Source organism: Labrus mixtus, chromosome 4 (genome assembly GCF_963584025.1).
Source record: "Labrus mixtus chromosome 4, fLabMix1.1, whole genome shotgun sequence".
In the NCBI taxonomy this organism is placed as follows: domain Eukaryota; kingdom Metazoa; phylum Chordata; class Actinopteri; order Labriformes; family Labridae; genus Labrus; species Labrus mixtus.
In genome coordinates this window covers 32,281,725-32,308,030 of record NC_083615.1, presented here as the reverse complement: position 1 = coordinate 32,308,030, position 26,306 = coordinate 32,281,725, and the positions used below count along the sequence as shown (strand labels likewise).

General features: G+C 40.4%; 1 protein-coding gene across 1 annotated transcript in view; it reads left to right on the top strand.

Moving 5' to 3' along the window:
• The window catches only part of sf3b3 (splicing factor 3b, subunit 3), a 28,801-nt gene extending 6,099 nt beyond the window's left edge, over positions 1 to 22,702 (top strand). The window contains exons 10-27 of the mRNA XM_061036953.1: positions 972 to 1,137; positions 1,290 to 1,385; positions 1,981 to 2,053; positions 2,485 to 2,636; positions 3,239 to 3,394; positions 4,055 to 4,210; positions 4,822 to 4,965; positions 5,243 to 5,365; positions 5,560 to 5,714; positions 6,662 to 6,836; positions 7,424 to 7,629; positions 9,370 to 9,526; positions 14,441 to 14,566; positions 16,965 to 17,177; positions 17,328 to 17,426; positions 21,306 to 21,449; positions 22,164 to 22,268; positions 22,362 to 22,702. Coding sequence (XP_060892936.1) covers positions 972 to 1,137; positions 1,290 to 1,385; positions 1,981 to 2,053; positions 2,485 to 2,636; positions 3,239 to 3,394; positions 4,055 to 4,210; positions 4,822 to 4,965; positions 5,243 to 5,365; positions 5,560 to 5,714; positions 6,662 to 6,836; positions 7,424 to 7,629; positions 9,370 to 9,526; positions 14,441 to 14,566; positions 16,965 to 17,177; positions 17,328 to 17,426; positions 21,306 to 21,449; positions 22,164 to 22,268; positions 22,362 to 22,502 — 2,587 coding nt within the window. The 3' untranslated portion in view covers positions 22,503 to 22,702. The remainder of the gene's footprint in view (positions 1 to 971; positions 1,138 to 1,289; positions 1,386 to 1,980; positions 2,054 to 2,484; positions 2,637 to 3,238; positions 3,395 to 4,054; positions 4,211 to 4,821; positions 4,966 to 5,242; positions 5,366 to 5,559; positions 5,715 to 6,661; positions 6,837 to 7,423; positions 7,630 to 9,369; positions 9,527 to 14,440; positions 14,567 to 16,964; positions 17,178 to 17,327; positions 17,427 to 21,305; positions 21,450 to 22,163; positions 22,269 to 22,361) is intronic.
• The last annotated feature ends 3,604 nt before the right edge of the window (positions 22,703 to 26,306 follow it).

Here is a 26,306-nt window from a genome sequence, read left to right as displayed (position 1 = left end):
AGGTTTTGAGTTCAGACACATTTACAAAATGTCGTGTTCACTAAAAACTGATTCTAGTGTGGTTTCGAACAGTCATTATGTTTTCGGGTTGTCTGTCTGTGTTTATCAGTCTGACTGTCTTTGAACCCCTGAAGACATATCCTTCAGATTTCCCTCAAATGTCTACTTCAAAGAAATGTTGGGGTTTAAAGTCCATGTCACTATGCTCCTAAAGGTACATCTTTGACCATTACCCAGTAATTAAACATTAATAATGACACGTTAAGACAGAACAGGATAAACTGTTTTCAGCACTCAGCGGCCTACGTACAAAAATGCCCTCGCAAAAACAATGTTTGTTGTTGTTCCTCTCAGTTGAAAAAAGTTTTTAAAAAATTACATCGCAGCGCTTTATAATATTACCTATCCATGCCAACCAATCAAAATCAAGAAGCAGCAGACTTCTAATATCAACTTTGTCAACAAAAATGGCAGAGGCTAATTCTTATTCTTGCACGGATCTTGTTTTTGTTTATTTCATGAACCCAGATTTGGGTTTTCAAGGATACACATTCCAGATGTGGAGCTTCCTGGACACAACTCCTTTCCATTTCCTTCTTTTTGTTTGTGTGTAACATGTCCTTGGAAAAAAAAAAGCAAATATTAAGCATGTAGAGCATTGAGAATGGACCTTAATGGTTGTCTGGTCACTACTAAAATGACCAGACAACTTACCTATTTGGTTGTTTTCACAATACCTGTGTTTTCTACATGTTCCTATGAAATCTAAAATAAAACATTTATTCCTTATTTATCGCAAGTGAAACAAACTTTTGCAATAGTGTTTATTGGGAATGCTTTAATGGTGATAATGAAGAAATGGTAATTGGTTGTGCAGCACTACCCTCAATGTACATAAAAAATGCAGATTATTCAAAGTTTCCTCTGACTTCTGTTGCTCATGCTGTGTTCTACCTGTTGTTTCCTTTTAGTTACCTCTACCAGATCGCCCACTTGGGTGACGACGATGAGGAGCCAGAGTTCTCCTCTGCTATGCCCCTTGAAGAGGGAGACACCTTCTTCTTCCAGCCCCGCCCACTCAAGAACCTCGTGCTGGTGGATGAACAGGAGAACTTATCACCCATCATGTCTTGCCAGGTCAGTGTGTGTTTCTGTGAGATGGTAGACATAATGGACCCTGCAGTTGGCCCTTCAAATCGCTGTTGTAATTAAAGGCTTGTTCGAATTTAAACTTTTCATTGAAATTCCAAAGACTCACTTGTTTTGTTTTTTTTTGCTTTTTTTAACAGATTGCTGATTTGGCAAATGAGGACACACCACAGTTGTATGTTGCCTGTGGACGAGGACCACGCTCTACTCTGAGGGTCCTCAGACATGGACTGGAGGTACGAACACTCAAAATAACATGTTACACACACACTAACACACACAGTGTTGGCTGAATAGTGATGATATGTTTCATGTCTTTTCTCTGAATAAAAGCTGAAGATTTTATGTTTCTACCTGAATTCAGCTTAAACACAAAGTCCTCTGTTTTATATCTCTTCACCTCCCAGTGTTGGCTCTTGTCACTCCCCAAACAATGACCAGTTATCTGCTGGTACTCGCATACGCTGGACACATCTGGTTCTGTAATTTTTCACCAGTTTGAGTCTTTTAGTACAAAGTCCTTCTGCAGGGCTGGACTGTGTTTTCTCATGTGCTCTGCATGTGATTCATGCACTTATTTTTTATGTTTGAGCCTTTCAGAACAAAGGGGTCCAGTTAACCATGTGAGCAGTGCAAACAGGGTCATAGTAACCTTCAGTCAGTCCACCTCTTAGTCTCGTAAGGCCTGCACGACTGGTCGTTTAAACTGTGACAACATACTGACATCCTTGGATTAAGCCTTTACAGCGTCATGGTAACATCTGTGAAGTTTCATGATTGTTGAATCCTTTTTGTCCCTCCTCTCTCTCTCCTCTGTATCGTTCTTTTAAGGTGTCAGAAATGGCCGTGTCCGAGCTGCCCGGTAACCCCAATGCTGTGTGGACGGTACGCAGACATGTGGAAGGTAAAAAACTTTGAAAACTCTCGTAAATCAAATTTACAGCGTCAGCTCAGAGTCTGGTGAAGACTGCTGAAAGTAGGGTTTTTTTAAACGACTGTACGGTTCTTCTGAAGGCTTTCGGAACGAATGAATTTCACACAGCTTTTTTTAACTGCCATGTCCACAAACCTTCAACATCACAAAGTGTTTAGTCTGTGTGTTAACCTTTCAGTCAGTCCGTGAGTGAAATGTGTTTTTCATTTCATTCTTTGTATGACGTACAATGTCATACAAAGAGAAATACTTTAAAAAAATCAAAGCGTCATTCTATAAAGTTGTCTTTGCAGTCTGTCTGTGCTTTCACACATCTTTTTTTTCTATGTTAAGCCTCAAACATGACTATCAACATTGATTTTCTAATCCATACTTCATTTATTTTTTTCCCTTTTTTTTAGACGAATTCGATGCCTACATCATTGTGTCTTTCGTGAACGCCACTCTGGTTCTGTCCATCGGAGAGACTGTAGAGGAAGTGACTGATTCTGGATTTCTGGGAACAACGCCCACTCTCTCCTGTTCTCTGCTGGGTGAAGACGCCCTGGTGCAGGTGGGTCCAGTATACCTGTAATATACTTTTCTTTTTACTGTAACAACACTGGACAACTACCTTGAAGTTGCACAGTGAGATATTTGTAGAACCAGATAGATACTTTATTCATCCCCTGGGGGAAATTCAGGTTTACCCCATAACTCGCATATAAGTTAAAATATTGAACAAGACGATGTTAATTTTCTGAACAGGACTACAAACAGATTCATGGGTAATCAAAAACTGCATAGATAGAATTCAAAGATAATTAAAATCCTAAAAACAGTTCTTATTAATGTACCCATTCCTGGGGTGAGAGAGTGTTAAGGAGGAAAAGGTGGGCAGTGACGTTCCTCCCACAGCGCAGGTCTTGAGCCGCTGCTGTTGTTCCTGTGTGTTATAAAGCCTGATGGCTGTGAGGAGAAAGGATTGCCTGAACCCCTCAGTGCTGCAGCGCAGTGAAATAGGCCGTCCACTTCGTCCAACCCATGAATAAAACGTATCGCTTGCTGTGAATCATAGCAAACAGCGAGAAAAGCAAAATCTAGATCAAACCACTCCATACTTATTTGTTTGTCCTTTGTATTTCTCCTGCTCATTCCTCTGTTTGTCCATAACAGGTATACCCAGATGGCATCCGTCACATTCGAGCTGACAAGCGTGTGAACGAGTGGAAGACGCCAGGCAAAAAAACAATCGTCCGCTGTGCTGTGAACCAGCGGCAGGTCGTCATCGCCCTCACCGGAGGGGAGCTGGTCTACTTCGAGATGGACCCGGTAAGAAGTTTGAGGTTCAATTCAGTAATTTGCATTGTTGAAGTGATGTTGTTGCTCTGATGTTACATGTTCAGCCTTTCAGGTCTTAGGATTCTTTAACATCATAGTTCAGTCACAAATCAGAATGAGATCTCTGCTCTCATATTAGTTCATTTTAACTGTTTTAACACAATCTTCTTGGAAGTTGTATGCTGAATTTTTGACATAAATCACATTGAAATTAAGTAGCCGCCCGTAACCCTCAATTTTTATGTAATGCATCATTAGATAGAGCTGCCTTTAGATTTGCAGATTTGGCAGCAGAAGCTGAACAGAGTAGATGAAAAGTTAGGGTCTGTTGGGTATAGGTGGAATGTTGAGGGTTCATTGCCCAATCAACTATCTCAATACTGAGAAGAGCTATGGAGTGCATGGACAGGGTTTGGTTGGTATGGTTAAGGAGATGTCAGATGAGGCATTTTAAACAAGTCAGTGGATTCGGGTGAGGAGAAATAGTGCCAGTCAGGGTCAGAAAACAAAAGGAGAAATTGGTTCTATGCCTCTCTCTCCTCTCATGAAAATGAGGGACTAGACTATCAATCACAGATTCCAATGTAAGTAAAGGTATCAATGGTAGTGTAACCTTCTCTGCTTTGATCTGCTTCCTCTGCCTTCCTCTAGTCCGGCCAGCTGAATGAGTACACCGAGCGGAAAGAGATGTCCGCTGACGTGGTTTGTATGAGCCTGGCTAATGTTCCACCCGGTGAGCAACGTTCACGATTCCTTGCTGTGGGACTGGTGGACAACACAGTCCGGATCATCTCCTTGGACCCCTCGGTATGAACAAAAACAATACACAATTATTGAGCAGAACTTGCATGTTATTTGGTGGAAGTATTGTTATCTTGCAGACAAATCATTTCCATGTGTATTCATACAACAGTTACACCCAGACCCAGAGGAGAGCGTCGTGCATCTTGAAAATTACTCTCTGCTGTCGGGTTAGGGTTATCGCCAATGACCAGCAAACCAGATGTTTATCCTCCTTTAAATGTTTTCATGCTCCTGTAAGAGATTTATTTAGGATCACAGAGCCAAGAATTATAACCTGTTGAGCATACATCAACCATCGACTCAAAGAACTGAACTGCTGACTCATCTGACCAACCAAGAAGTCAACCTTATAAATCACAGAAGTCAGCAGACCATCTAAGCACATGGTAGAAGTTCATAAAGCCCCTGAATTTGTCATGAGCTCGGTATTGTTCATTAAATGGTTTTTATGGGAGTGTTTACTACCTGCAAGTGTCCAGTAGAGGGAGTAAAGGATGCTTTTGTATGAAAACGACTAACAGCACCTCTTGTGAGACTGTTTTATATGTTGGCTACTCTCTGTATTTTTTTCATTATTTATTAATCTTAACCGTCTGAATCTTTATCATTGACAGGATTGCCTTCAACCATTGAGCATGCAGGCCCTTCCAGCCCAACCAGAGAGTCTGTGTATCGTTGAGATGGGTGGAGTTGAGAAACAGGATGAGCTCGGAGAAAAGGGAACCATCGGCTTTCTCTACCTCAACATTGGACTTCAGGTATCCTGTCTCATTCACTAAACAGATTGTGAAAATGTTGCATTATTGCACGTGGTGTCAGCATCTGGTCAGCTGCATCTTCTCAGTGATAAACCTAAAAGGAAAATACTTGATACTTGGTACATGATGATTAAAAGTTAAAACGATTGTACAGTAAGCTAGAGTGAATGTACATCTGAGCAGATGTCAAACAAGGAGATTCCCCCTATACAACCAGATGTCTCGCTTCTTTATATGGACATTATGCACTGCTTACATGTTTGATCTCTTTCCTCAGAACGGCGTGCTGTTGAGGACTGTGCTCGACCCAGTGACAGGCGACCTGTCGGATACCAGAACACGCTACCTGGGATCACGACCTGTCAAGCTCTTCAGAGTCAGGATGCAGGGACAGGAAGCTGTAAGTATCTCAAACATTTACATGTAATCAGTAATCACAAAGAAGTGGTGTGAGTAATCCTATTATTACTCCAGTTTAAATATACATGATACACTTGAATGCTGTAAACGTGTTATCTGCCCTTAGATCTGTAAATGTTTGTCATTTTAAAGAACAGGTGATCATGAGGTGTTTCTCTCTCTTGTTCCTGACAGGTGCTGGCCATGTCCAGTCGCTCCTGGCTCAGCTACTCGTACCAGTCACGCTTCCATCTTACCCCTCTGTCATATGAAACGCTGGAGTATGCGTCTGGTTTTGCATCGGAGCAATGCCCTGAAGGCATAGTGGCCATTTCTACCAACACTCTGAGGTACAGAGACTTTCTGTAAAAGTATCACATGTCCTGTTATTGCCCTGTGTGCCACTGGAAATGCACCAGAACAAATAATCAATGAGTATGAAATCAACTTTATCTTAAAAAAAACTTTAAAAAACATGTTTCATGTGGTTTTACAGTATATAAAATGGGGGAAGTTTTCATTTTTATCATCAGTGAACATGCCATATTGACTACAGAAAAACGTGGAGTATTGCGTATAAGCTTTGGCCTCAGACTTGGCCAATCTTCCTCGCTCTTGGGTGGAATCATATCATCTCGCATCCAAAAAAACAACACAGCAGTGTCTGGTTTGAAAAACACATTCAGAAAAGTCTCTCTGATTGACATAAATCGAGGGCTGCCAAAACCTGTTGTTTGATTTCTTCTTGTGTAATTCACTTATCATCAGTCATTTATTTCAAATAAAAGTTACGCCCTCCTGCAGGGAGAAGCCTTACGCAAAATGGAAAATGGGCTCCATGCGTTCCTTTTAATTATGACAAGGGAAGCAGCCTTTGTCCTAGAAAATATTTGTGGAGAATCCACTTGTTTGTGTTTTCTCATTTAAAGTTTAACAAAAACTTAACGGTGACCATTACTTTTTCTTATTGCGATAGGAAAAAGTTGGATTATGATAAAAAATAGAGTGAAAATGTCAATATAATGACTACAGTCGGACAGTATCTTTGTAAACATGATAATAAAGTCATGTCAAAAGGCAAACCTTTCAGCCTGTATAGAAAGTAAATAAAGAAAACAAGGTATTTAATGATCACACCAAATTCCCTGATAACCTACAACACACTTATTGAACAAAAGTCCTACATTGACCTGTCACTAAAATGTCAGAACAGTGTTGTAGGTATGCAGAGCTCAGCCATCACCAATCAGGTTGAAAAGTTTTATAACTCCCCCTCTTCTCATTATCCGTCCAACAGAATCTTGGCTTTGGAGAAGCTAGGAGCCGTCTTCAACCAGGTGGCGTTTCCTCTTCAGTACACACCCCGGAAGTTTGTCATCCACCCCGAGTCCAACAACCTCATTTTGATCGAGACCGACCACAATGCCTACACCGAGGCGACCAAGGCTCAGAGAAAGCAACAGATGGCTGAGGTATGAGCTGCTACTTCATTGAGATGATGTATTAACCACTTTGTGTCAGTGGAGAGAAGGCTGTCTTTTTTTTTTTTTTTTTTTTAAGTTAAGAGGTGAAAAAGAAAGATGATTGTGTGTTAGCATTCTGTCTAACAAAGTGTAAATGCAGATGTTTTGAGATATGCTGTTGACCAGACAATCAAGTGCATTTTATTTATTTTATTTATTTATGGTTTATTTAATAGACTGAATCTGAAAACAGCCAACCAATGTGAGCATCAGATTGTTTATAGCGGAGTGTAATTTTCATCACCTGTCCCTTGAAGGGCTTTTGTGTGACTAAAAGACAACAGTTTAAACAAAAAGATAAAGAAAGATACAATAAGTCACACATGCAGAGACCCTATCGAAGGTTTTGACACCTCATCATTTTCAGTCCTTAGTTTTATTATGAATTTAGTTTTCAATCATGCAGATTGATTGTCTTCAGAGTAGGGCTCGACAGTTAACAGTAGCACAGTCCTTATTTATTTATTTTCAAGATGCTCTTTCCAAATTAGTCCTTCAGCTGACCTGCTTTGTGTTTGTTTTTTTGGCCGCTGCAGGAGATGGTGGAGGCGGCTGGTGAGGATGAAAGAGAGCTTGCCGCTGAGATGGCTGCAGCCTTCCTCAACGAGAATCTATCTGAGGCCATTTTTGGTGCTCCTAAAGCGGGAGCGGGACAGTGGGCCTCACTGGTGCGTCTCGTCAACCCCATACAGGGTACAACGCTGGACCAGGTGCAGCTGGAACAGAACGAGGCTGCTTTCAGGTGAGTCAGTTCAAGGATATGAGCTTTAGCAGCAGAGTAATAGCAAAATGAAAAATGTGTTACTGAAATCAATAACACGACTCAATACAATAATTATAGAGTCAAACAAAGACATATCACCTGAAACTCGGTTCTGATTGAAATATGTAAAACCTGTATTCATGCACTATGCACCTTTTAATGAGAAGTGTAATCAGGACACCCTAGGCAGGTGCTTCTATCGCTTATTGTAGATTACAGGGAGTGAGATTAGCAGTGCTGGAAACTTAATACATGGTTTAGTATGCAGAGGGCAGGACAGAAGGTGAAGTTTATGTTTATTACTATATTAGGAACAGAACATGCAATTAAATCTTTAAATGTAAAACGCTACACAGAGTATTTAACCATGACGTTTACATTTGCATGAAATCAACATTTTACCTTCTTTGCCTGCAGTCTTGTATTGTACACGCTGTCATGATTTGCATGATTTTCTGTGTATGCATTCTGATTTAACCTCAGTCAGTTTTTTTTAAAACAACGGACAAAGAATATGAAAGGACGGAGATTTGGAAAATGAGCAATCACAGACACACTGCAGTAAAGGGTTCACATGACGTTCTGTTTTATATTTTTATAATTTAAAGTGGTGTGTACCTGCGGTGGGGTCAGATGAGGTAAGAGAGTCCAGAGTCTGACCATGAACTGTTTCATGTTTATGTCTTTTCTCAGTGATTAAAGTCAGCCCCCTAATATTCCCAGAATCTTGCATATTCTAGCAGGGCTGTTTCTTAACTTGCTGGATTTATTTGGCACAGTCGATATCAAGGGCTGCCAAACCGGATGACGGACCTTTCAGCGTGATTGTATTAGTCAGAAGAAAGGACTTGTTTTGTTTTGTTTTTATAGACTTGGATTCTCATCTCTCTTAATGCCTCAGTCACGCTTATTAGCAACTTTTAATCACACAATCCTGTAAACTATTATTTCTCATTTTCAGTTTTATTTGACTGGAATCAGTTTCAAGCATGAACTTTGTTACAGTAGATGATGTACAACATGATAAACTGAATATGTAGTTTCATCCAGCAGTATTTGTTTCTTATTATAGGGCTCATTAGTGTGCTTCCAGAAGTACATATTTTCTCTATAGCTGGTTGGTTGTGACATTATAGCTGATAAAGAAAAATCAAAGTAGATTGACCACGAGCTACCGGAGTGTGAAACGATGGTGCATGCTCCTGTAGTAGACACAGGTTTCCGCTGTTTCTTGATGTCGTTTTTGCGCCCGATAGAATGTACTATAGCCAAAAGTGTAGGGTTAGCTGGTTGTCATGGTTACAAACTTCAATCTCTTGATATAAGGATTTTGTGAAATGTCGATGCAGGATTTGAACGGGAATATTTACTTCCAGAATCAGAGCCGCTGAAAAAGTGGCCGGTCACTGTTGAGCTCTATTAACTACACCCAGACAACATCCTGTGGAATCATTCATACGCATCATTGTCTGCGTTAATGCAAGTTTTTAAACCATGAGAGGTAACTTGCATAAAGACTGTGTTGGTGTTTGCCTTCATTTACCCTGTACCCGCTTCAAAGGCACAATGTTAGATAATACTTAGTAAACTTTGCGGTAGATTTATGACCGTGTCGGACATCCCAGTTCATTTATTATAAAAGATCCTCTTTGTTGAGTAATTTTTAAAAAAGAGCCCATGATTTACACCTCCTACCTTCCTGTGTTTGATCTTTTTCAGTGTTGCAGTTTGTCGTTTCACCAACACGGGGGATGATTGGTACGTTCTGGTGGGTGTTGCCAGAGATATGATTCTCAACCCCAGATCAGTGGGTGGAGGATTTATCTACACATATCGCCTCACTGGCGGAGGAGAGAAGCTGGAGTTTGTACATAAGGTGAGTCTGACACTGAAGGTACTGTGAGGAGTTTTTCCTCTGAATCTGACTTAAATAAATACTGACTCCTGTGTGTCACCATTTCCACTGGGTTGGATTCTTAAATAATGAAAGACAGAAAAAGCCTTTTTTTTTTTTTTTTTTTTTTTTTTTTTAACCATTTGAGAGCTGCAAGGACGTGGTTAAAGATGTTTGCACCACACATGCACTAAAGGACAGAATCCGCCCAGCCAACAAGTTAAGTTTAATTACACTTAAATTTCTGAAAGGGGTGAAATGCAATACATTCAAAACAGAGAATTGCACTGCGTTTCTCCTTCGCCTGTAGATGGTGACATTTCCGTGTTTACACATTATACAAATCCAAACCACTGCTGCGATCACTTACCTTGCCAATAGGGAGTGCAGGTTAGCAGGCAACTGCAGATGAAGAATCTGAAGGTCTGCAGCAAGCTCAGTCTGGTGTCAAAGTTTAGGTAACAGTTTTGGGATTAAAGATTGACTGATCAAAATAAATGCACTTTCAAAGGGGCTAAAATGAAATTGCATTGCCATCACACTGATGTGAGACAACTGGGTTCACGTTCTTCTATAAGCGGAGTGCTGTTGTATCCCATGATCAATAAGCTTCGGGTTAAGGGTGTTCGTTATTATTGAAATGTGGGTTAGTGTGTCACTGTTTGAGAAGTTAGTAAAGATAAGGATTGGATTTAAGTGAGAGAGAGGTCCTCATTGGTCAGCAGGCAGGAGAGCTCCAGGAAATCTGGAAAGACACCAAACACGGATATCATGTGTTGCTGCCCATTCAGTCTCCAGAAACTCAAATAGAGCAGCAGCTGTCTGCTGAATCACTCCATCTTCTAACGTTACCTGGTGTGGTTTAAAAAGAGGAAGTGAGTCATGATAGTTTTATTCTAGCACTGTGTCATCAACTCCCATTAGAGGAAATTTCCCAACCACTGAACCGTATCTTGAATTTAAGTGCACATAAACGCATCATGATACAAGACACATTATGCCTGCACAGTTTGACATTCTGAGGTACACCATGTTTGCACAATTCAGTGACATATTCATGTTTACAAAACTATAGGAGTACACACTTTATCATAGGCACAGAAAATGGTGTTACTCTTTTGGATTCATGCTGTAGTAAATATTGTCAATATTCAGCTGGGTGACTTCGAGAGAGTTTGTGTGCTAGTTGACACGTCAACAATACTCACACTGCCTCAAAGAAGGTCCGTCTGTGTTTTGAAAAACTTCAATAAACAGCCATATTCTTTGTTTTCCAGCTTTATTAAGACCAAGCCAATACCTTTAGATAACTTACCGGTAGTTGGAATTACAGTATATACATTCAGCAGCCAGTTCTCTGGTATACATACGGCCTTTTAGAACTGTTGTTGAACGTTGTTAAACCTGGTGGAATTGTTTTGCAATAATAAGATACAAAGGCAAAATATACACCATGCCGAAAGTATAAAGGTAAAGGTAAGATAAAAATCACTTTTAATGAAGTCAAGCAGTGCTTCTCACTCAGTACGTGTTCATTGCACCAATTGGCTATAGGCCTTGTTGGAGTACACGGTTAGATTTTCCCTGGAAGAAGAGATATCCTTAACCTGCAAATATTGACTCCCTGGAGCCTCCAGGGAAAGTTGGCTCAGGCTGATCTTGTATGAAGTCCTTCATGCTTAGCTGTCTCCAGCCTGCCGTCCAGGTGGACTCCCAGGTACCGTGCTTGTAGTTCTTCCAAGTACCTGAGAGTACTTTCTAAGACTATAGGCGTACAATTCACTGAAGCACTTCAGAATTTCAAACATGTGTTTGTGGGGAAGAAACCGTACACTCAAACTGTATTAGCCTGTTAACACTCAAAACGGACAGCAGACAGTTGAAAGGAGTTTGCCCTCAAACCCCATCAGAAACTTTCCCCCCTTGGAGCCCCTCCCTCCCTTCTTCTGTTATATTGTTATATTTCTTTTTAAACCCAGCAGTATAAGCCTGCACACTTTCTCATAGGGAAATACCTTTGGATAAACCATCCAGTCAATATGTTATCATGATTTCAGTTCATATATGCAAATCCTATTTTGACAACCTACGAGCAGACAAATCCTCGTGCCCCTCCTGTGATCTTTGGCAGCCCCCTCTAGACCTGGCAATCTTTCACAAAAAAATAAATAAAAATCTGACAGTAAATTAACATTTAAAATGATTTTGAAGTTCAAACGTTTTTCTTTTTATTACAGGCTGTTATAGACTGAGACACAAGTGGGGCTTCATTGGACACAGTGACTTTAACATGTTGAACTCATAGCTGTCCTTGCCCTTCTTAACCTTTACTTTATATTCCCACTGAACTATGTTTACCGCCCTATCTCCCCATCATCAGTTTTCATCGTCTCATTCAGAAGTACCTTGGTGAGCAAGCCTTTGTTCATGCAGGCATGTTTGGAGGGAGACACTAAATGACTCCCTGTAGAGATTTTTTAATGAAAGCAGGACACCTAAGATGGGGGTTTTTTGGAACCTGGGGACTTTTTGAAGAGGAACTATCCGCTCGGGAGTTCCCTGAGAACTACTACTTTCTGTGTCGATTCGTACCACCATGGTGGGAGAGTACATACTCTGTAGTTTAGGAACTAAAAAGTTCATAGTTCCTGCGGTGGAGAGTCACAAAAAAATTGAAAAGTTCCAACAGTTCCCAGAACTATGAAAAAGTTTCTGCCGTCTGAAAACAATGCATCATTAGTGATCAAATGATCAAAGTTGTTGGCTAAGAAGGTCGCCAGTTCTTGACTTTGTAAAGATATTTTTGAAAGACCTCCAACTGCAGCCTTATTGGAAGAGCAGTTCTTCTGAAACCCTCATCCATGACAACTCAAAACAATAATGTCGAAGTTGCTCTCACAGGGCTTACACAAGAAGACAGACACATTAGTGGTTAATACAGCAGCCCATGAACTTCAGTGTGATGGGATGAAATTGTAAAAGGATCACCAACACGATGGAGCACCATGTTTTTCTGCATACATACATTCCTCTTTGGCTTAAAGTTGTGTGACGGGGCTTGATGTTTGAGCCTTACATTTAAGCTTAAACATGAATCAAAGTGATGACGGGCCTGTTTGAAGTCCACAGAAACAGCAAAAACTTAAGATTTCAATTACTTTCTGTGCTCACTTGCCAGACCTCAACCCTATTGAACTACACAGAAACATTTAAGGAAAAGTCTGAACATATTGTTACAATCTACATGACCCTCTGTGGTTCTGTAAGACGAGTTTATTTATGCAGCGCCGTTCAAACACAACACAGTTCAGAGACTCTTGTAAGGGCATAGATGCAATGAGTAACAGGAGATTTAAAGACACTGTGACTTGTGACGGCTGTAATCTTGTTTGAAAAGTATAATTCCAAAATGAATAAAAGGTTAATCACTTGATACGTAAAGGACAAAACTTCACTTGTGACCACTGTTATCTTGTTTCAAAATATAATTTACCGAAGGAATGATGAGGGCAAGTTGTACTAAATATTCATCTTCATTTGCTGTGGGTCGAGGGTTTTTAAAAGAGTCGTCATATCCAATATTTGGTATTCCTCTTTGAACAGAAATTGTAGATTCATGGTCGTGGTTTTTGGGTTAATCATTACGGTTGCCCTTTAGATTTTAATTTCTTAAACCCTAAGGGGAAATATTGAAATTCAACTGATTTTAATTAGATTTCGTCACCATATTTTCCGATCACAAGATTTTCTAAAGTGATTAAATTATCTTGTTGGATGCCATGTAGGGACACAGGGACTCTGCATGCAGCAGGTATCACATTACAATGTCTCAATTGAGAGACGGCTGACTTTACCAACTGAGCCACAGCCGCCAGAAAAGCAGTTCAGTGCTTCTGTCCCTTCATGCTTTGGCATAACGCTCTGTTTAGTGACATTCTTGCAAACAAGAGCTGTTCTTGTTTCTTACAAGCATTGAGGATAAATATTGACACAGAGCAGGCGGGCAGCGCCATATAACAGTTTTCCTACCTCATTATCTCAAAATCCTGAATTTAAAGAAAACAGTGGTATATTGTTCAGTAAATAAACCTTGTGGAGTGCTGGACTAACTTAAAGAATTCAAGTCAATGAGTGGCCAGTGAAGGTGGGCCGAGCCACTCGCGGGCTGCGGGTACTTCAGAACTTTCACCGCAGGTTGACTGTAGCTAGTAAGAGAGCAAATCCACAAGGGGAAACCGGTGGTGCTAAAAGAGCCACACAGAAATTAATAATAATAATGCATTTTATTTATGGGCACCTTTGACATCACTCAAGGTCACCTTACAGACACAGCAGTGAAAACAGTGAGTACTTTGTAGACTTTGCTAAATGCAGTGGAAACCATCATGCAGGAAGAAATGTTAAACCCTTTCTGTCTCTGAGGGACCCTCCTAAAACCAACTGCGTCAATACACTGGTGTGATTTATAATCTGGAACATCAACAAAAACATATTTACAAGAAATACATTTGAGTTGCAAGGAGAAATCGGTTTCAAACATATTATTTTTAATAAAGAGTTTTTTGTCATCACAGGAGTAATCTTTTATAAAAACAGAACTTGTGATTGTCTTAAAAGAAAAGTCTCCAAGTTGGAGAGTCCCATGATGACAGAAGAGAGTCATTTCTGATGCAATGAATTTTCCCTTTTTATTTATTCAGATTTCTTATAAACATGTCTCTCTCCAAGTGTTGTGATCATGAATATGTGTCACGATGAACAATGTTTTGTGGTGAACTATTGTGAGAGAGTTGGCTTTGTAGCCTATTCATACACATCTGCTTTTAGAAAATATGCTGCTCTCAAAGTTTCCAAAAATAACACAATTAATTGTATTTCTTTGGTTTTGATTGGCAGACCCCTGTAGAAGATGTGCCTTTGGCCATTGCTCCATTCCAAGGACGAGTCCTGGTGGGAGTCGGGAAACTGCTGAGGATCTACGACCTCGGCAAGAAGAAGCTGCTTCGCAAATGTGAAAACAAGGTGAGGCGACAACCCAAATTCAGACACACACACGTATGCAGCTTATGTAGCTCTTTTCTGCTGAAAATCACTTCACTAGTGTTGATTAAGTTTGAGAGGCAGAGTATGTAAACACACAGCAGGAGCTCCATATTGTATCCCCCCATTACGTGTCTGTTTGTACCTCTGATGGTGGATCGGCCTGCTTCTGTGATGCTCAGACAGCAGGAGGAGCAGAAGAAAGAAGCTGCAGATATTACAAACGACATACAAAAAAAACTCTGCAAAAGAAAAATGTGGTTTGGAGTTTTTGCATCCTGATCTTACTGACGTGAACTAGGATTCATTTTCTCACTACAAAAATAAATTCCTGGAAAAAAACATTCTTTTGGCAGTCAATATCCTTTTGATGCAAAGTGATTTCCTCAGAATCCTTGGAGCCACTTTGTCTAATTTGAGCACAGACTTCAACTTTGTCTCCTGTATGAACTGATTGGATTATCGTGGTCAAAGTTCAAGGTCACTTTGACCACACATCCACATTATTCTCATAGACACAGGGTTGGATACGTTACATCTGTTTTGTCTGTTCTTAATTTTTAAATCGGGGTAAAAGGGTTCAGATATATCTCCTACCACTCTGATCATTGGAGTTACCTACTTTATGAAGGTATAACAATGCAAGATTTGTGTTTTAGTTTTGTCCTTCCATGCACAGAGTCTGTTTTCCTTTTTTCAAAACTTATTAACCTTCAAATGAATCAACGGAAGAGGGAAAATTCCTCTGCCTCACAGAGCATGTTACTGCCTCAGTGTTACCAAAGCCGTTTTCACATGTGCACTCTGGATAATATCTAGATAATTACAGGAGGATTGCTCTATAGATTCTCCCGACCTGGCTGTTCACATATGCTCCTCACAGATGGAGACTATCTCCTGCAAATGGGATGTAAAAAATCAACACCAAAGTAGCGCTGTCCGCTATACGGTGCAATATTGACAATATTTGCATCTTGCAGCAGTAACAGTATAGAAACGACACTCCCCCCCCCCTCCTAGCTGAATTCTCCGGAGAATATCCTGCGGCGTTTTCACATCAGCCCATTTAGAATTGCTGTGGAAGAAAAACTAGGGCTCTGGCAGGAGAAACTCTGGGTGAAGTCCGAGTGAATAACCTGTCTGTTTGCGTTCACATACAGCTCCTCCGGGAAATATCAGGAGATTTCTGCAAGTGTGAAAACGGTATTATTCTGGGTCTTTGTAGACGGACAGTTTTCTTTAAGAAACTGAGTGTGTGTTTGTTTTTTTGACCTTAACTACATAAGGATTATCAACCACATAATGGGATAGAACTATTTCAATAAGAGGTAAATGTATGATTGCGTAAATCAATAATTATTCTATTTGAAAAGCTGAGCAATCAGATCAATTTCAAGAGGCATGAATGTTAAAATCTGTGGCTCTACCTTCCTGCAAACACATTGATGTTATTTATACCTTAACAGTACACAAAGCCCTTTTTTTTCAAGAGTTTAACAGTTTAATTTAATAATGGAAAGTCTCCTGAACTTCCACTGCTTCCTTTGTAGATTAGATATAATTCCAAAGCACGACATCGTAAAGGACAGAATCTATGTGCTGTCCGTCAAGGTGCCTGTTTTCACAAACACACAAACTTCACCAGAGCCAGAGTCCAAAATCAGCCCGTGTCATGTCTATTAATCGACCAGCCGATATAAGCTTGTACAGTGACTATGGGTATCGTCTAATTTATCTCAGATGTGTCTCACTCTTACGAATTCGGAGTGTGTAAATATAAAAAAAATATATTAGAATGAGTCTGCAAGCACTTTTTAGGATCACTGGTTTAATTGCATTTTTATCACTCCTTAGATAAAAGATGACTTAAGTTTTATTAGGTGGGAAGTGTTTTGGCCACATTTTAGAGGTTTAAGGATACCAACAGTACAGTTGTTTATTTGTTTATAATAACAGCTGCACAAGGTGCTTATAAAGACCTGCAGTGCTTTCACACTAGCAGAAACTCCTGATGTTTTCAGGAGAAGCTGTATCTGTGAAGATAAACTAAACTATTCACTCAGACTCCATCCATAGCTTCTCCTGCCAGCTTCCCCAGAGAGCCAAGTGAGCTGCTGTGAGAATGCAGCAGGATTTTATCAGGAGAATTGTCCTCGAGCGAGTGGGAGAAGGTGGTGACATTTATACCCTGTGACTGGTGCCTGTAATTGAATGGCTGTGTCATGTTTTCTGTTCGCCATTACAGTCTTCTCCTCACTTTTGTTGATATTGTTGTTCCAGCGACCTACATGTAGCATGAGTGTAAGGGCAAATATTCTCATCACAGCCTCGTATATACATCATGCCTTCAAAGTTAACTTTTTTTTACTCTTCTCTTTAGCATGTTCCCAACCTGGTGACAGGCATCTACCCGGTTGGTCAGCGTGTGATCGTGTCTGACGTTCAGGAGAGTCTGTTCTGGGTTCGCTATCGACGCAACGAGAACCAGCTCATCATCTTCGCTGATGACACCTATCCTCGCTGGGTGACCACGGCCTGTCTGCTCGACTACGACACCATGGCCTCCGCTGACAAGTTTGGCAACATCAGCATAGTAAGTATGGGGACGGGGACCATTTGGTGTGTGTATATCTGACTTGTATAAAACGTGTCTGCCTGACACAGAAACCTGTGACGCCCTGCAAAGCTAACAAGCTAAAGTCTAACTCTAACTCTAACTTCACTTTCTGCTTAATTTTCTCAGGTGCGTCTTCCCCCAAATACAAGCGATGATGTGGACGAAGACCCCACAGGAAACAAAGCACTTTGGGATCGAGGCCTTCTTAATGGAGCATCACAGAAGGTAAAATACTGATCAAAGAATGTTCTCTTACAGTCAACATTTTTGATACCAGATGTTTTTAAAACTAAAATCAGATGTTATGGATCCATAGTATCAAGGCATAAAACACTTGAGATCTTCAATCATAGTTTAACTCAGAAAACAGTAGTGTTCCATTCACAGGTATTTAAAAATGTACATATCTGAAGTCTCCTCAAGACCCAAACATCAGTCTGTTACGAACCGACGCAGAGCAGTGGAGGTGTGTCAATGTCTACATTGAACAAATTAGTTTTTTTTATACTGGTGTATATATACCAGTATAAAATGCAGACACCCACGCCGTCACTACCTCACCTGCGGTTGCAGCCGCCATCATCACACACAGCGCCAACCTGGGATCAAAAATTCATCCCCATTCATTGTGTATTGATTTGTGAATGTGAGCTATGCTGGTGAAGACAGCGACACAGACCAGTGTGGCTTTATGACTTTTCAACATTTTTTGTCCCTCCCGTGTGCAAACTCCACCACGTTGTTGCACTACTGAACACAATAGAAATCATCACGCAGGAAGACAGTTTAAACCTTTTTCTCTCTGAGAGACAAAAACAGGGTGCAACATGACGCATTTTTGCTTAAGATTGAGTGTGACAGTTATAAAAAGTGGAAAAGTAAATTCTCTGTTAGAGTTGCCGCTTCAGGGTTTGTGTTCTGTCAGGCTCGTGCTTTGCAAGATTCAGACCGGCTGCTGCTGCCGCCACAATGTCAGGCCTGTGCAGGACTCTGTCCTGGTGCCCTGATCTGCCTCCTCCAACCATCCACATGTGTACACACTCAAACTGCATAACACCGATAACCACAAGTTTAACCTACTGACAAATGCAATTGTGCAGACAAACACTCTCATGCAGAATGGAGAAATGCAAATCTAATCACTCATCCCAAATTTAAGTTGTGGTCAGAAAGTGTTTAGGTAGCAGATAGTTTGGGAAAGTCCCTCCGATTGAGACATTATAAGTTGGTCCCAGTTGTCTTTGTGACACAGTGTTTGTCAGCTTGATTGAAAATCTGTTTGGGTTTGGAAATGTACTGTGTCTGTTTTTAGATGTGGGTGTGGACGCATGGATTCCTTATCCAAAAAGTGTGTGTGCTAGTTTGCATCTGAGTGGATGAACTCAATTACCCATACACAGCTTCACTTAATGCTATCATGTATTCAATTAGATGCATTCCAATCTAATTTTATTTATTTATTTTAAAAGGTCACATCTGTGATCTGTTAGTCACATGATCTGGGGATCGATGGAAAATGTATCATCCAAAATTAATTTACTGCCAATAAATACCAGAGCAGAGTCTCGGTGAAAAGAAAGCTGCATGTAGGTGCAACGGAGATCTTCGGTGCAAATGTGAAGATAGTCAAGTTTTTTTTATCCTTCAAGTTATCCCACTTCTCAAAACGATACACCATGACAACTGTATTTTAGGCATTATAATGCGATCTGAAAAATGATCTGATCCGCACAAAATCTCTGATTCGATCCAAGCCAAGACTTTTGTGATCTATTGCACCCCAAATAAAGAAGGTTAAGTATTTTACACTCATCATTGCATAAATCAGGACTTCTGATCTAAAACCTCTGGACAATAACAAACGTTTCCACCACTTCCACTAGCACAAGACCAAGGCATAACCCCCGTCATGTGACACTGCAGGTACTATTTTCACAGATACTGTCTCATGCTGGACAAACAGCACTTGAGTAGTCTTCTTCTTTCATGAGCCGGTCCTGACTTGTTTTTATGCTCCTTGAACCTAAAAACAAAGACACCATGTGAGTCCTGTGTTGAACGGTGTAGCCTTTGGCCTGATGTTATATTACGCTTAGATTGTAATCTTCTAAAGATGTGCTTGATGATATGAACTTCAAATAAATTCTTGAAATTTCTTCCAACACCACATTCAGTTGTTGTTGTTGTTAATCAAATATCTAATGCTCGATATGTGCGATGTTTTGGGGCTTCTGCTGCCTCGTTCGGTGCCATGCACGTGTGATGTGAGATGCTGTGATGGTTAAGTCATGATAACAGAACTTGAGACAAACAGTCGGATGCTGCAACAATAAACAACTTCATGTTTTAAGCGCTAGTGAATGTCTGAGGAGAAGTCTTGGCATGTCTTTTGTTTTTAATCCAGGAAGCTGTGGTGTTTCTGTAGCCTTTTTCAGACTGCCAGCTGAAAGTGCGATATTTACGCCCATGTGATGTCTCGCCTACAATATGAATGTCACACAGTGTGTGTGTGTGTGTGTGATCAATATAAAAGTACAAAGACATAACGACGGCAGAGCTTTGTTAAGGCGCTGTTGCAAGTCACATTCTGAAAAAGGCTTTAATAGTTTGCCCAAGTAATAAAGTAAACATTGTTCTAAACTCCAATCCATTCATGAGAAATTATTCAAGGTGCTCTGTGGGTTCTTAGTCACCTTTTTAAGCTTGTTGGCTTATCGATGTTAGCTTTAAGCACTGCCTCATTGAGACTCCTTCATCCCTTATTTTGTTACATAAACAAATGTGTGTTTCAGGACAATGGAATGCCCATTCAGGGTTCACAGAGAGAGTTTTTAAGTTGAGGATCGGAATGTGAAACATGCAGGTTCGACCCTGAGTGGGATAATTGGCGGCTGCCCCTAGGGAAGAAGAGATAAAGAGCTCTTTATCTCTTTGGAAACACTGATGTTACCCCCTCTAATCCACCGCTGGCTGATTACCATCAGAGCGGAGCTGTGTTCACTTCATGTCTGACTCAGTTGTGTCTGGAGGCACAGAGTTGCATGCACAACATATGTGACACTGATGCCACGAGACCAAAAAAGGCCAGGCTAATGCTAAGGTTTTATTACTGCCCAATGCTGTCTTTGTATCTGCGGTACATCCTGATTACCATCTCTAATTATTGCTAAAGCAGGTTTTTGATGGTTATTGGATTAGGTTGGACTATCCGGACCAATTTCCTCTTTGCAGACGATGACACTGCGTGTCTTTCAGAGCGTAGCCTCGGCACAGAGCCCACTGTGTGTGCACTTTTTACACATATGTAGTTGTCAGAAGAGTTGAGCAGTGGGGGGTGGGGGGGGGGGGGGGGGGGGGGGACCTGAAATGGCTTCAATTAGATATCTGATCAAATTTTTCATTTCTATTCTTAGTTTCAGAGAAGCTTTATGTGCATGTTTGATTAGAAACCAGATTTTATGAACCATGTGTTATCCATAGTTAAGCGCGTGGCTGACATGACTGACAGGTAGCTGTGATGTAACAGTTTGTTAAGAGGCTTAAAACCACCTCAGCTCTCAGCCTGTCGTTAGGTTGACTGAGAGTTAGGGTCCTGAGCCCCCTGTAGGAACAGATGTCTGATTTCACTCAGGCTTTGTCCGCTAATAACTACAGTCTATGGTCTCCCTGTATGACATGGGGCTCTTACCATGGAGTCAGTAAAGTTCCTGTTCCAGTCTCGGCCTGCACTCTAACTCTGTTTTGTCTCACTGACCCTTTCTATTGGCTCTCTGGTACATCTAAGTCTCAGGCGCCGCAGTACAGGAAATCAACATCCGACTAGATTAATGGGTTCAACGTGGAAAAGTTTAAGGACTATAAAATCTTTAATTCATTGTTTTAACAATATAAGTTTAGGTCACATGAAGAGATGCAAATAAAAATAAATGTGTCACGAGTCAAACCCAGGTAATGAAAAGCAATAAGGGGTCATATATAATAATCTTTTGACCATCTCTGTGACCGTGTGGGCGTCTGAAGTGATCATGAACAACACTCTGGGGGTGAATCAGCACAGATAACAAAAACTCATGACTGACTCTCTCTCCCTCTGTGACTCTGCAGGCTGAAGTGGTTGTGAACTACCACGTAGGAGAGACGGTGCTATCTCTCCAGAAAACAACTCTGATACCTGGAGGTTCAGAGTCGCTGGTCTACACTACGATATCCGGAGGCATCGGCATACTTGTCCCTTTCACGTCACACGAGGTGAGACGAACATTCACATACAACTGGCATCCTAAGAGAGGAACGTATTAGTCTGGCCTCTGAAACATACATCGTCACTCAGGCTGTCAGCATTTACTAGTTAATATCCATTAATTAAGGTGTGAAATTATCCCATTAATTATTTTAATCACATGCTATTTTGTCCCTTAAGACCGCCGCAGTGACTCCCTGTAGTCACAGTTTGAAAAGAACGACACCTGCGCCTTTAAATGTCTCATTTCACTTTAAAAAGAAATCTCACAGATCAGCTGACAAAGTATTATCCACCTTATGACATGAAACATCACACCTTGTTTTTACCATTCACTTGTTAACTGTTTTCATTTAGTTTTTAATCAGCAATGACTTAATTTTTCTGTGGTTAAGTTGATGTCTTAACCTACCAGAAGTTTATTTCAAAATAAAAGCGGGGTTGAAATCAAACAGCAATTAAAGTACTTTCAGCTTAAGACAGTACAAAAATTCAAAATAAACGCTGAACAACTTTTTATTTAAAACTAAAAATAATGTAATTTCAAACATGACTAAAAAAGTGATTCATCGTGATTAACTATTTAAATTCAGAGATTAATCGTGACTAATTGTCACATTTTCTGTCCCCTTAGAAGATACATGTGGTTACATGAATTTGTGTTTTGCTCCACTTGTTCTCAAATCTCTCTCTGTTCTTTGTTCCCCGTCTCGTGTGTTCAGGACCATGACTTCTTCCAGCATTTAGAGATGCATATGCGCTCCGAGTTCCCTCCCATGTGTGGCCGAGATCATCTCAGCTTTAGATCATACTACTTCCCAGTTAAGGTTTGTATTCAGTTTGTCTTTCATGCAGAACTTTCATCTGTGAATCTTTTCTTAATGTGCATTTCATCACCTTCTCTGTGTTGTGGTCTTCAGAATGTGATCGATGGAGATCTGTGTGAGCAGTTTAACAGTATGGACCCTCACAAACAGAAGAGTGTGGCAGAGGAGCTGGACAGAACGCCCCCCGAGGTCTCTAAGAAACTGGAGGACATTCGCACTCGCTACGCCTTCTAATCACACCGTGTCATACAGCAGAGGTGGACACAGACGCACTCTGCTCGCCATTACCCTCTCTCTCACACACACACACACACACACACACACTGCACATACTGTTTTGCCACAGTATGCCTTTTTTAAGAACACACATTGACAGACTTTTTTGTATTTTTAAACGACTGACTGTGGGAAGGCCCACACTGAGTATATTGAAACATACATGTTTACATACATACAACATACACCCCCCCCGTACATGAATCAATTATGACATAACCATAATGGACCCTTCATGATTTAGAGCGTGTGAACGTCCACACACAGTTGTGTGAACAACCGTCAGTCTCCCACCTTCTGCAAGCTGACTCAGTTCTGAGAAGTTTCTTTCACTTCACACACCTCGTCTGCAATCAGAAACCAAACACCCATGCAGTGAAGTACGTAGACGCCATTACATGGAAGCATCGCAGGAAGCTCAGTATCAATCTTCCATCGCTTGGGTTCCCACCAACAGATGTGTGAACAGTATTCTCACAGTCTGCCGTCATGGGCATCATGCACACAGATGTGTGAACAGTATTCTCACACACCACTGGTCCTACCTGTGTAGTTAAGTTAGCCACTGGCTAATCAAAGCATACGCTTCACTGACAACTCGTACTTAGAAAGAAGCCGACTCAGTCTGAGCCGAAGCCGTCTGAGGCATCCGATGAAGCTGAACTCGGACTGAATAGGTGGGTGGAAGAATCCTGAAGGTTTGCACAGGGTGGTGTTCTTCTCAGTCCTGTAAAATTCCCAACCTCAGCCACAAGCGCAGACATAGCATTCCTCTGTAGTCACTGAATTTAGGGGTTTGTGGGATGGGGGCCGTGGTCTGTTTTTGTAAATAAAGTTGGTTTTTTTTGTGCTTTATAATACCATGTGTTTGTGTGTCATTTCCTGCCACTGTGTGTGTGGATAACCAGAGCTCGGCCAAGACGATCATAGCTGCACCCACCTCCATCATTCACACATTACCGATTGAATTATTTTTTTTATTATTTGTTTTTACAAGTGCATTCAAGTCGAGGATTAGAACTATTTGATGCCGTCTTTTTCAATTAACAGTTCAAATGTTTATATTTGATATCATTTGATTAGGATCTTGCAGGCAGAACATTCTCGTTATTGTCTCCTGGTTGGCTGTCAACATGAATTCCTCTTAATTCATGGTGAATCTTTGTAAGCGACGGATGTGAAAGGTCTTAGTTGCTTTATTGAGGTCGCTAGGGCTCGGCAATTAATGGAAACCGACATTCGGAACCTCTAACTGACGTAATCTCACCCATGTTGATTATTTTCGACGACACGTTCAGACACATTTTGTCTTTAGGGAAGACGACACCAAAGTCAAACACTGCGGAAAAACTGTTTGCAAGTTATTTATTTTCTACTGTTTTAGAGAAGCTTTAACAGAGGAACATATTTACAGTAGAGACCATGTCAGTGAGCTGTGAGGACCAAAAACCAAATAATCGTTCATTAATCATTATGGAGGTAAAATGTTCAATTAATTGTGATATTGATTTGAGGTCATATCGTCAATCAGGTCTAGTTGTGATGTGTTCATTCACACTGATATGAGACTCGATGCAAAAGAACAACAAGCCTGAACTTCAGTTGTGCATCATTTTTTTTCATATAAAATAAACTTTCAGCGGCATGTTTAGCTCAGTTTGTAGAACAGGTTCCTCCAGATGCGAGACAAGTTCATATTCATTTTTATTTATCTTAAAGCAGAATACTGAAGTTTAAATGAGTTCAGAAATCATTATTTTGGTGGAATCTCATTTGTTAAAACATGTCGTGAGGCTCGGCCTGCTTTTTACATTGATTCTAAGGGACTTCATGCCACTCTTGGTGCAAAAGTTCAGGCAGCTCTGATTAGTTTGTTGGGTTGTCAAGGGTTCAGAACCTCATTCAGTAGACTGAATGTGTGTGTGTGGAGATTACACAGACTGGAATAGAAAGGCATCATGCGTGCAGAGACGATTAAAGGAAGATTGTGAGCGGCCCCTCAAAACTTAAGAGACCACTCAAAATGTTTATACACAAAATACAGATTTCTGATCTGTTGCATAGTTAAAATGTAAGTATTCTTTCATTTTAGTAAATTAATATGAGCTTGTTTTTTGCTTCACTATTCATTGTCTGAAAATGCATCTTTGTTATCTTTTGTTATCTATCATTTTCTGCAAATAAAAAACCTAAACGGCAACATTTTGGAAGTTGGAAGAAATTTGTAAAATGAAACAAGTGTTTATTTTATTCAAACACAAACCTATGAATAGTGGAACATCGCTTCATTTTTTTGGAGAAGCTTTACATCCTTTGGAGCGTCAGCTGCAGGTTGGACTGCTGCACTTTAATGTCTGTCTAGTCCACTCTCTCCTCTTCCTCTCTTCAGCTGTTCTATCAATACGTTCAAAAATGGATTAAACAATGGATAATTTAGGAAGCTATAAATACACAGTAATGTAAGATACATGCACTGAAACAAGAATTTTTACGATGATCACCAGTGTCAGAAGTATTCTGCTCCTTCACATGACTTCATGTTCTCAGGGTGCTGAAGCTTGAACCACCCCACTTTGGCTTGCAGAGGCTCGAGAGGGGGGTTGCTAGATGCCTTCCTGAAAAACATTTAAAAAATCATGAAAAATTGTAGATTTCAGCCTTGACTGTGAAAAAGATACTAAGTAGTTCAATTTAAAATCAACCCACATTACGTGAAATGAAAATGAAATGAATGTGTAAAAATGCTTCAAATGTAAGTTTGTACATGAAGGCAACAATGTAGGTGTTTCCTCTAGTCCTGGGCGATGAAACCATAATGATAATTACCGTGATGTAATTTTTCTCAACATAAATATAACACATTTTTAAATTAAACCTATAATTACACGAGCAACACCACAAGCCTTTTCCACCATTTGAAACAATATCACCCGTTAGAACACAGCGAAGGAAAGAAATGAGCAAACGTCCCAAACAAGTGTTAGTGGACCCTCAGCAAGCAGCAGTAACTGTTGCTCCCCAGAAGCAAACTGTCATATCAGCGTTTTCCAGCACAGTCCACTGAGCTTATGATGCTGAAATGTTCATTTGTTCAAATAGAGTTTGTCATTTTCATTCAGTAAAGGAGGTTAAACAATAATTAACGATGTGTTTTTTTTTTCAACTTTCACTCAGGAGCAGCCTTTAAATTTGAAAGAAAGAAAGATTTATCACCATTTTTATTGTGATTTATTTGTTGTCCTATCGCCCAGCCCTGGTCTGCTGCTCTTCAAACATAAAGATGAACACACCTGTGTGTCTATGAAGTTTATGAGTCCACTCGGTGGTAAAGTCTATAAATGGAGATGACTTGTATTCTTTTACGAGCTTTCTTACAATAAATTACTTTATACAATACTGTTATGGTTTCCAGGCTGTTGTATTTGTTTGTGTTGTTCTTTTGTATTACCTGGGTTTCAATAGGCTCAAAAAAATGTTTTTACAAGTGTGAAGATTTACCTCTCTCCCAATCAAAAGGCTGAAATAGATTCAGCCGGCGTGTCACCATGATGTTTTATTTCCCTCTACAGCTGGAGTGTCTGACAGATGCCTGGCTTCTCTCTACTTCCATCTCAAGTCTCCTACATGTGATCGCATCTATGTTGACAGCCAAATGTTGAACTTGCGTGATAACAAGAGCATAATGATTTGTTACACAGTAGAATAACAAACACTCACACATCTGCTCCCCTGCTCCTCCTGGACATGTGAGGAGGGTTTTTA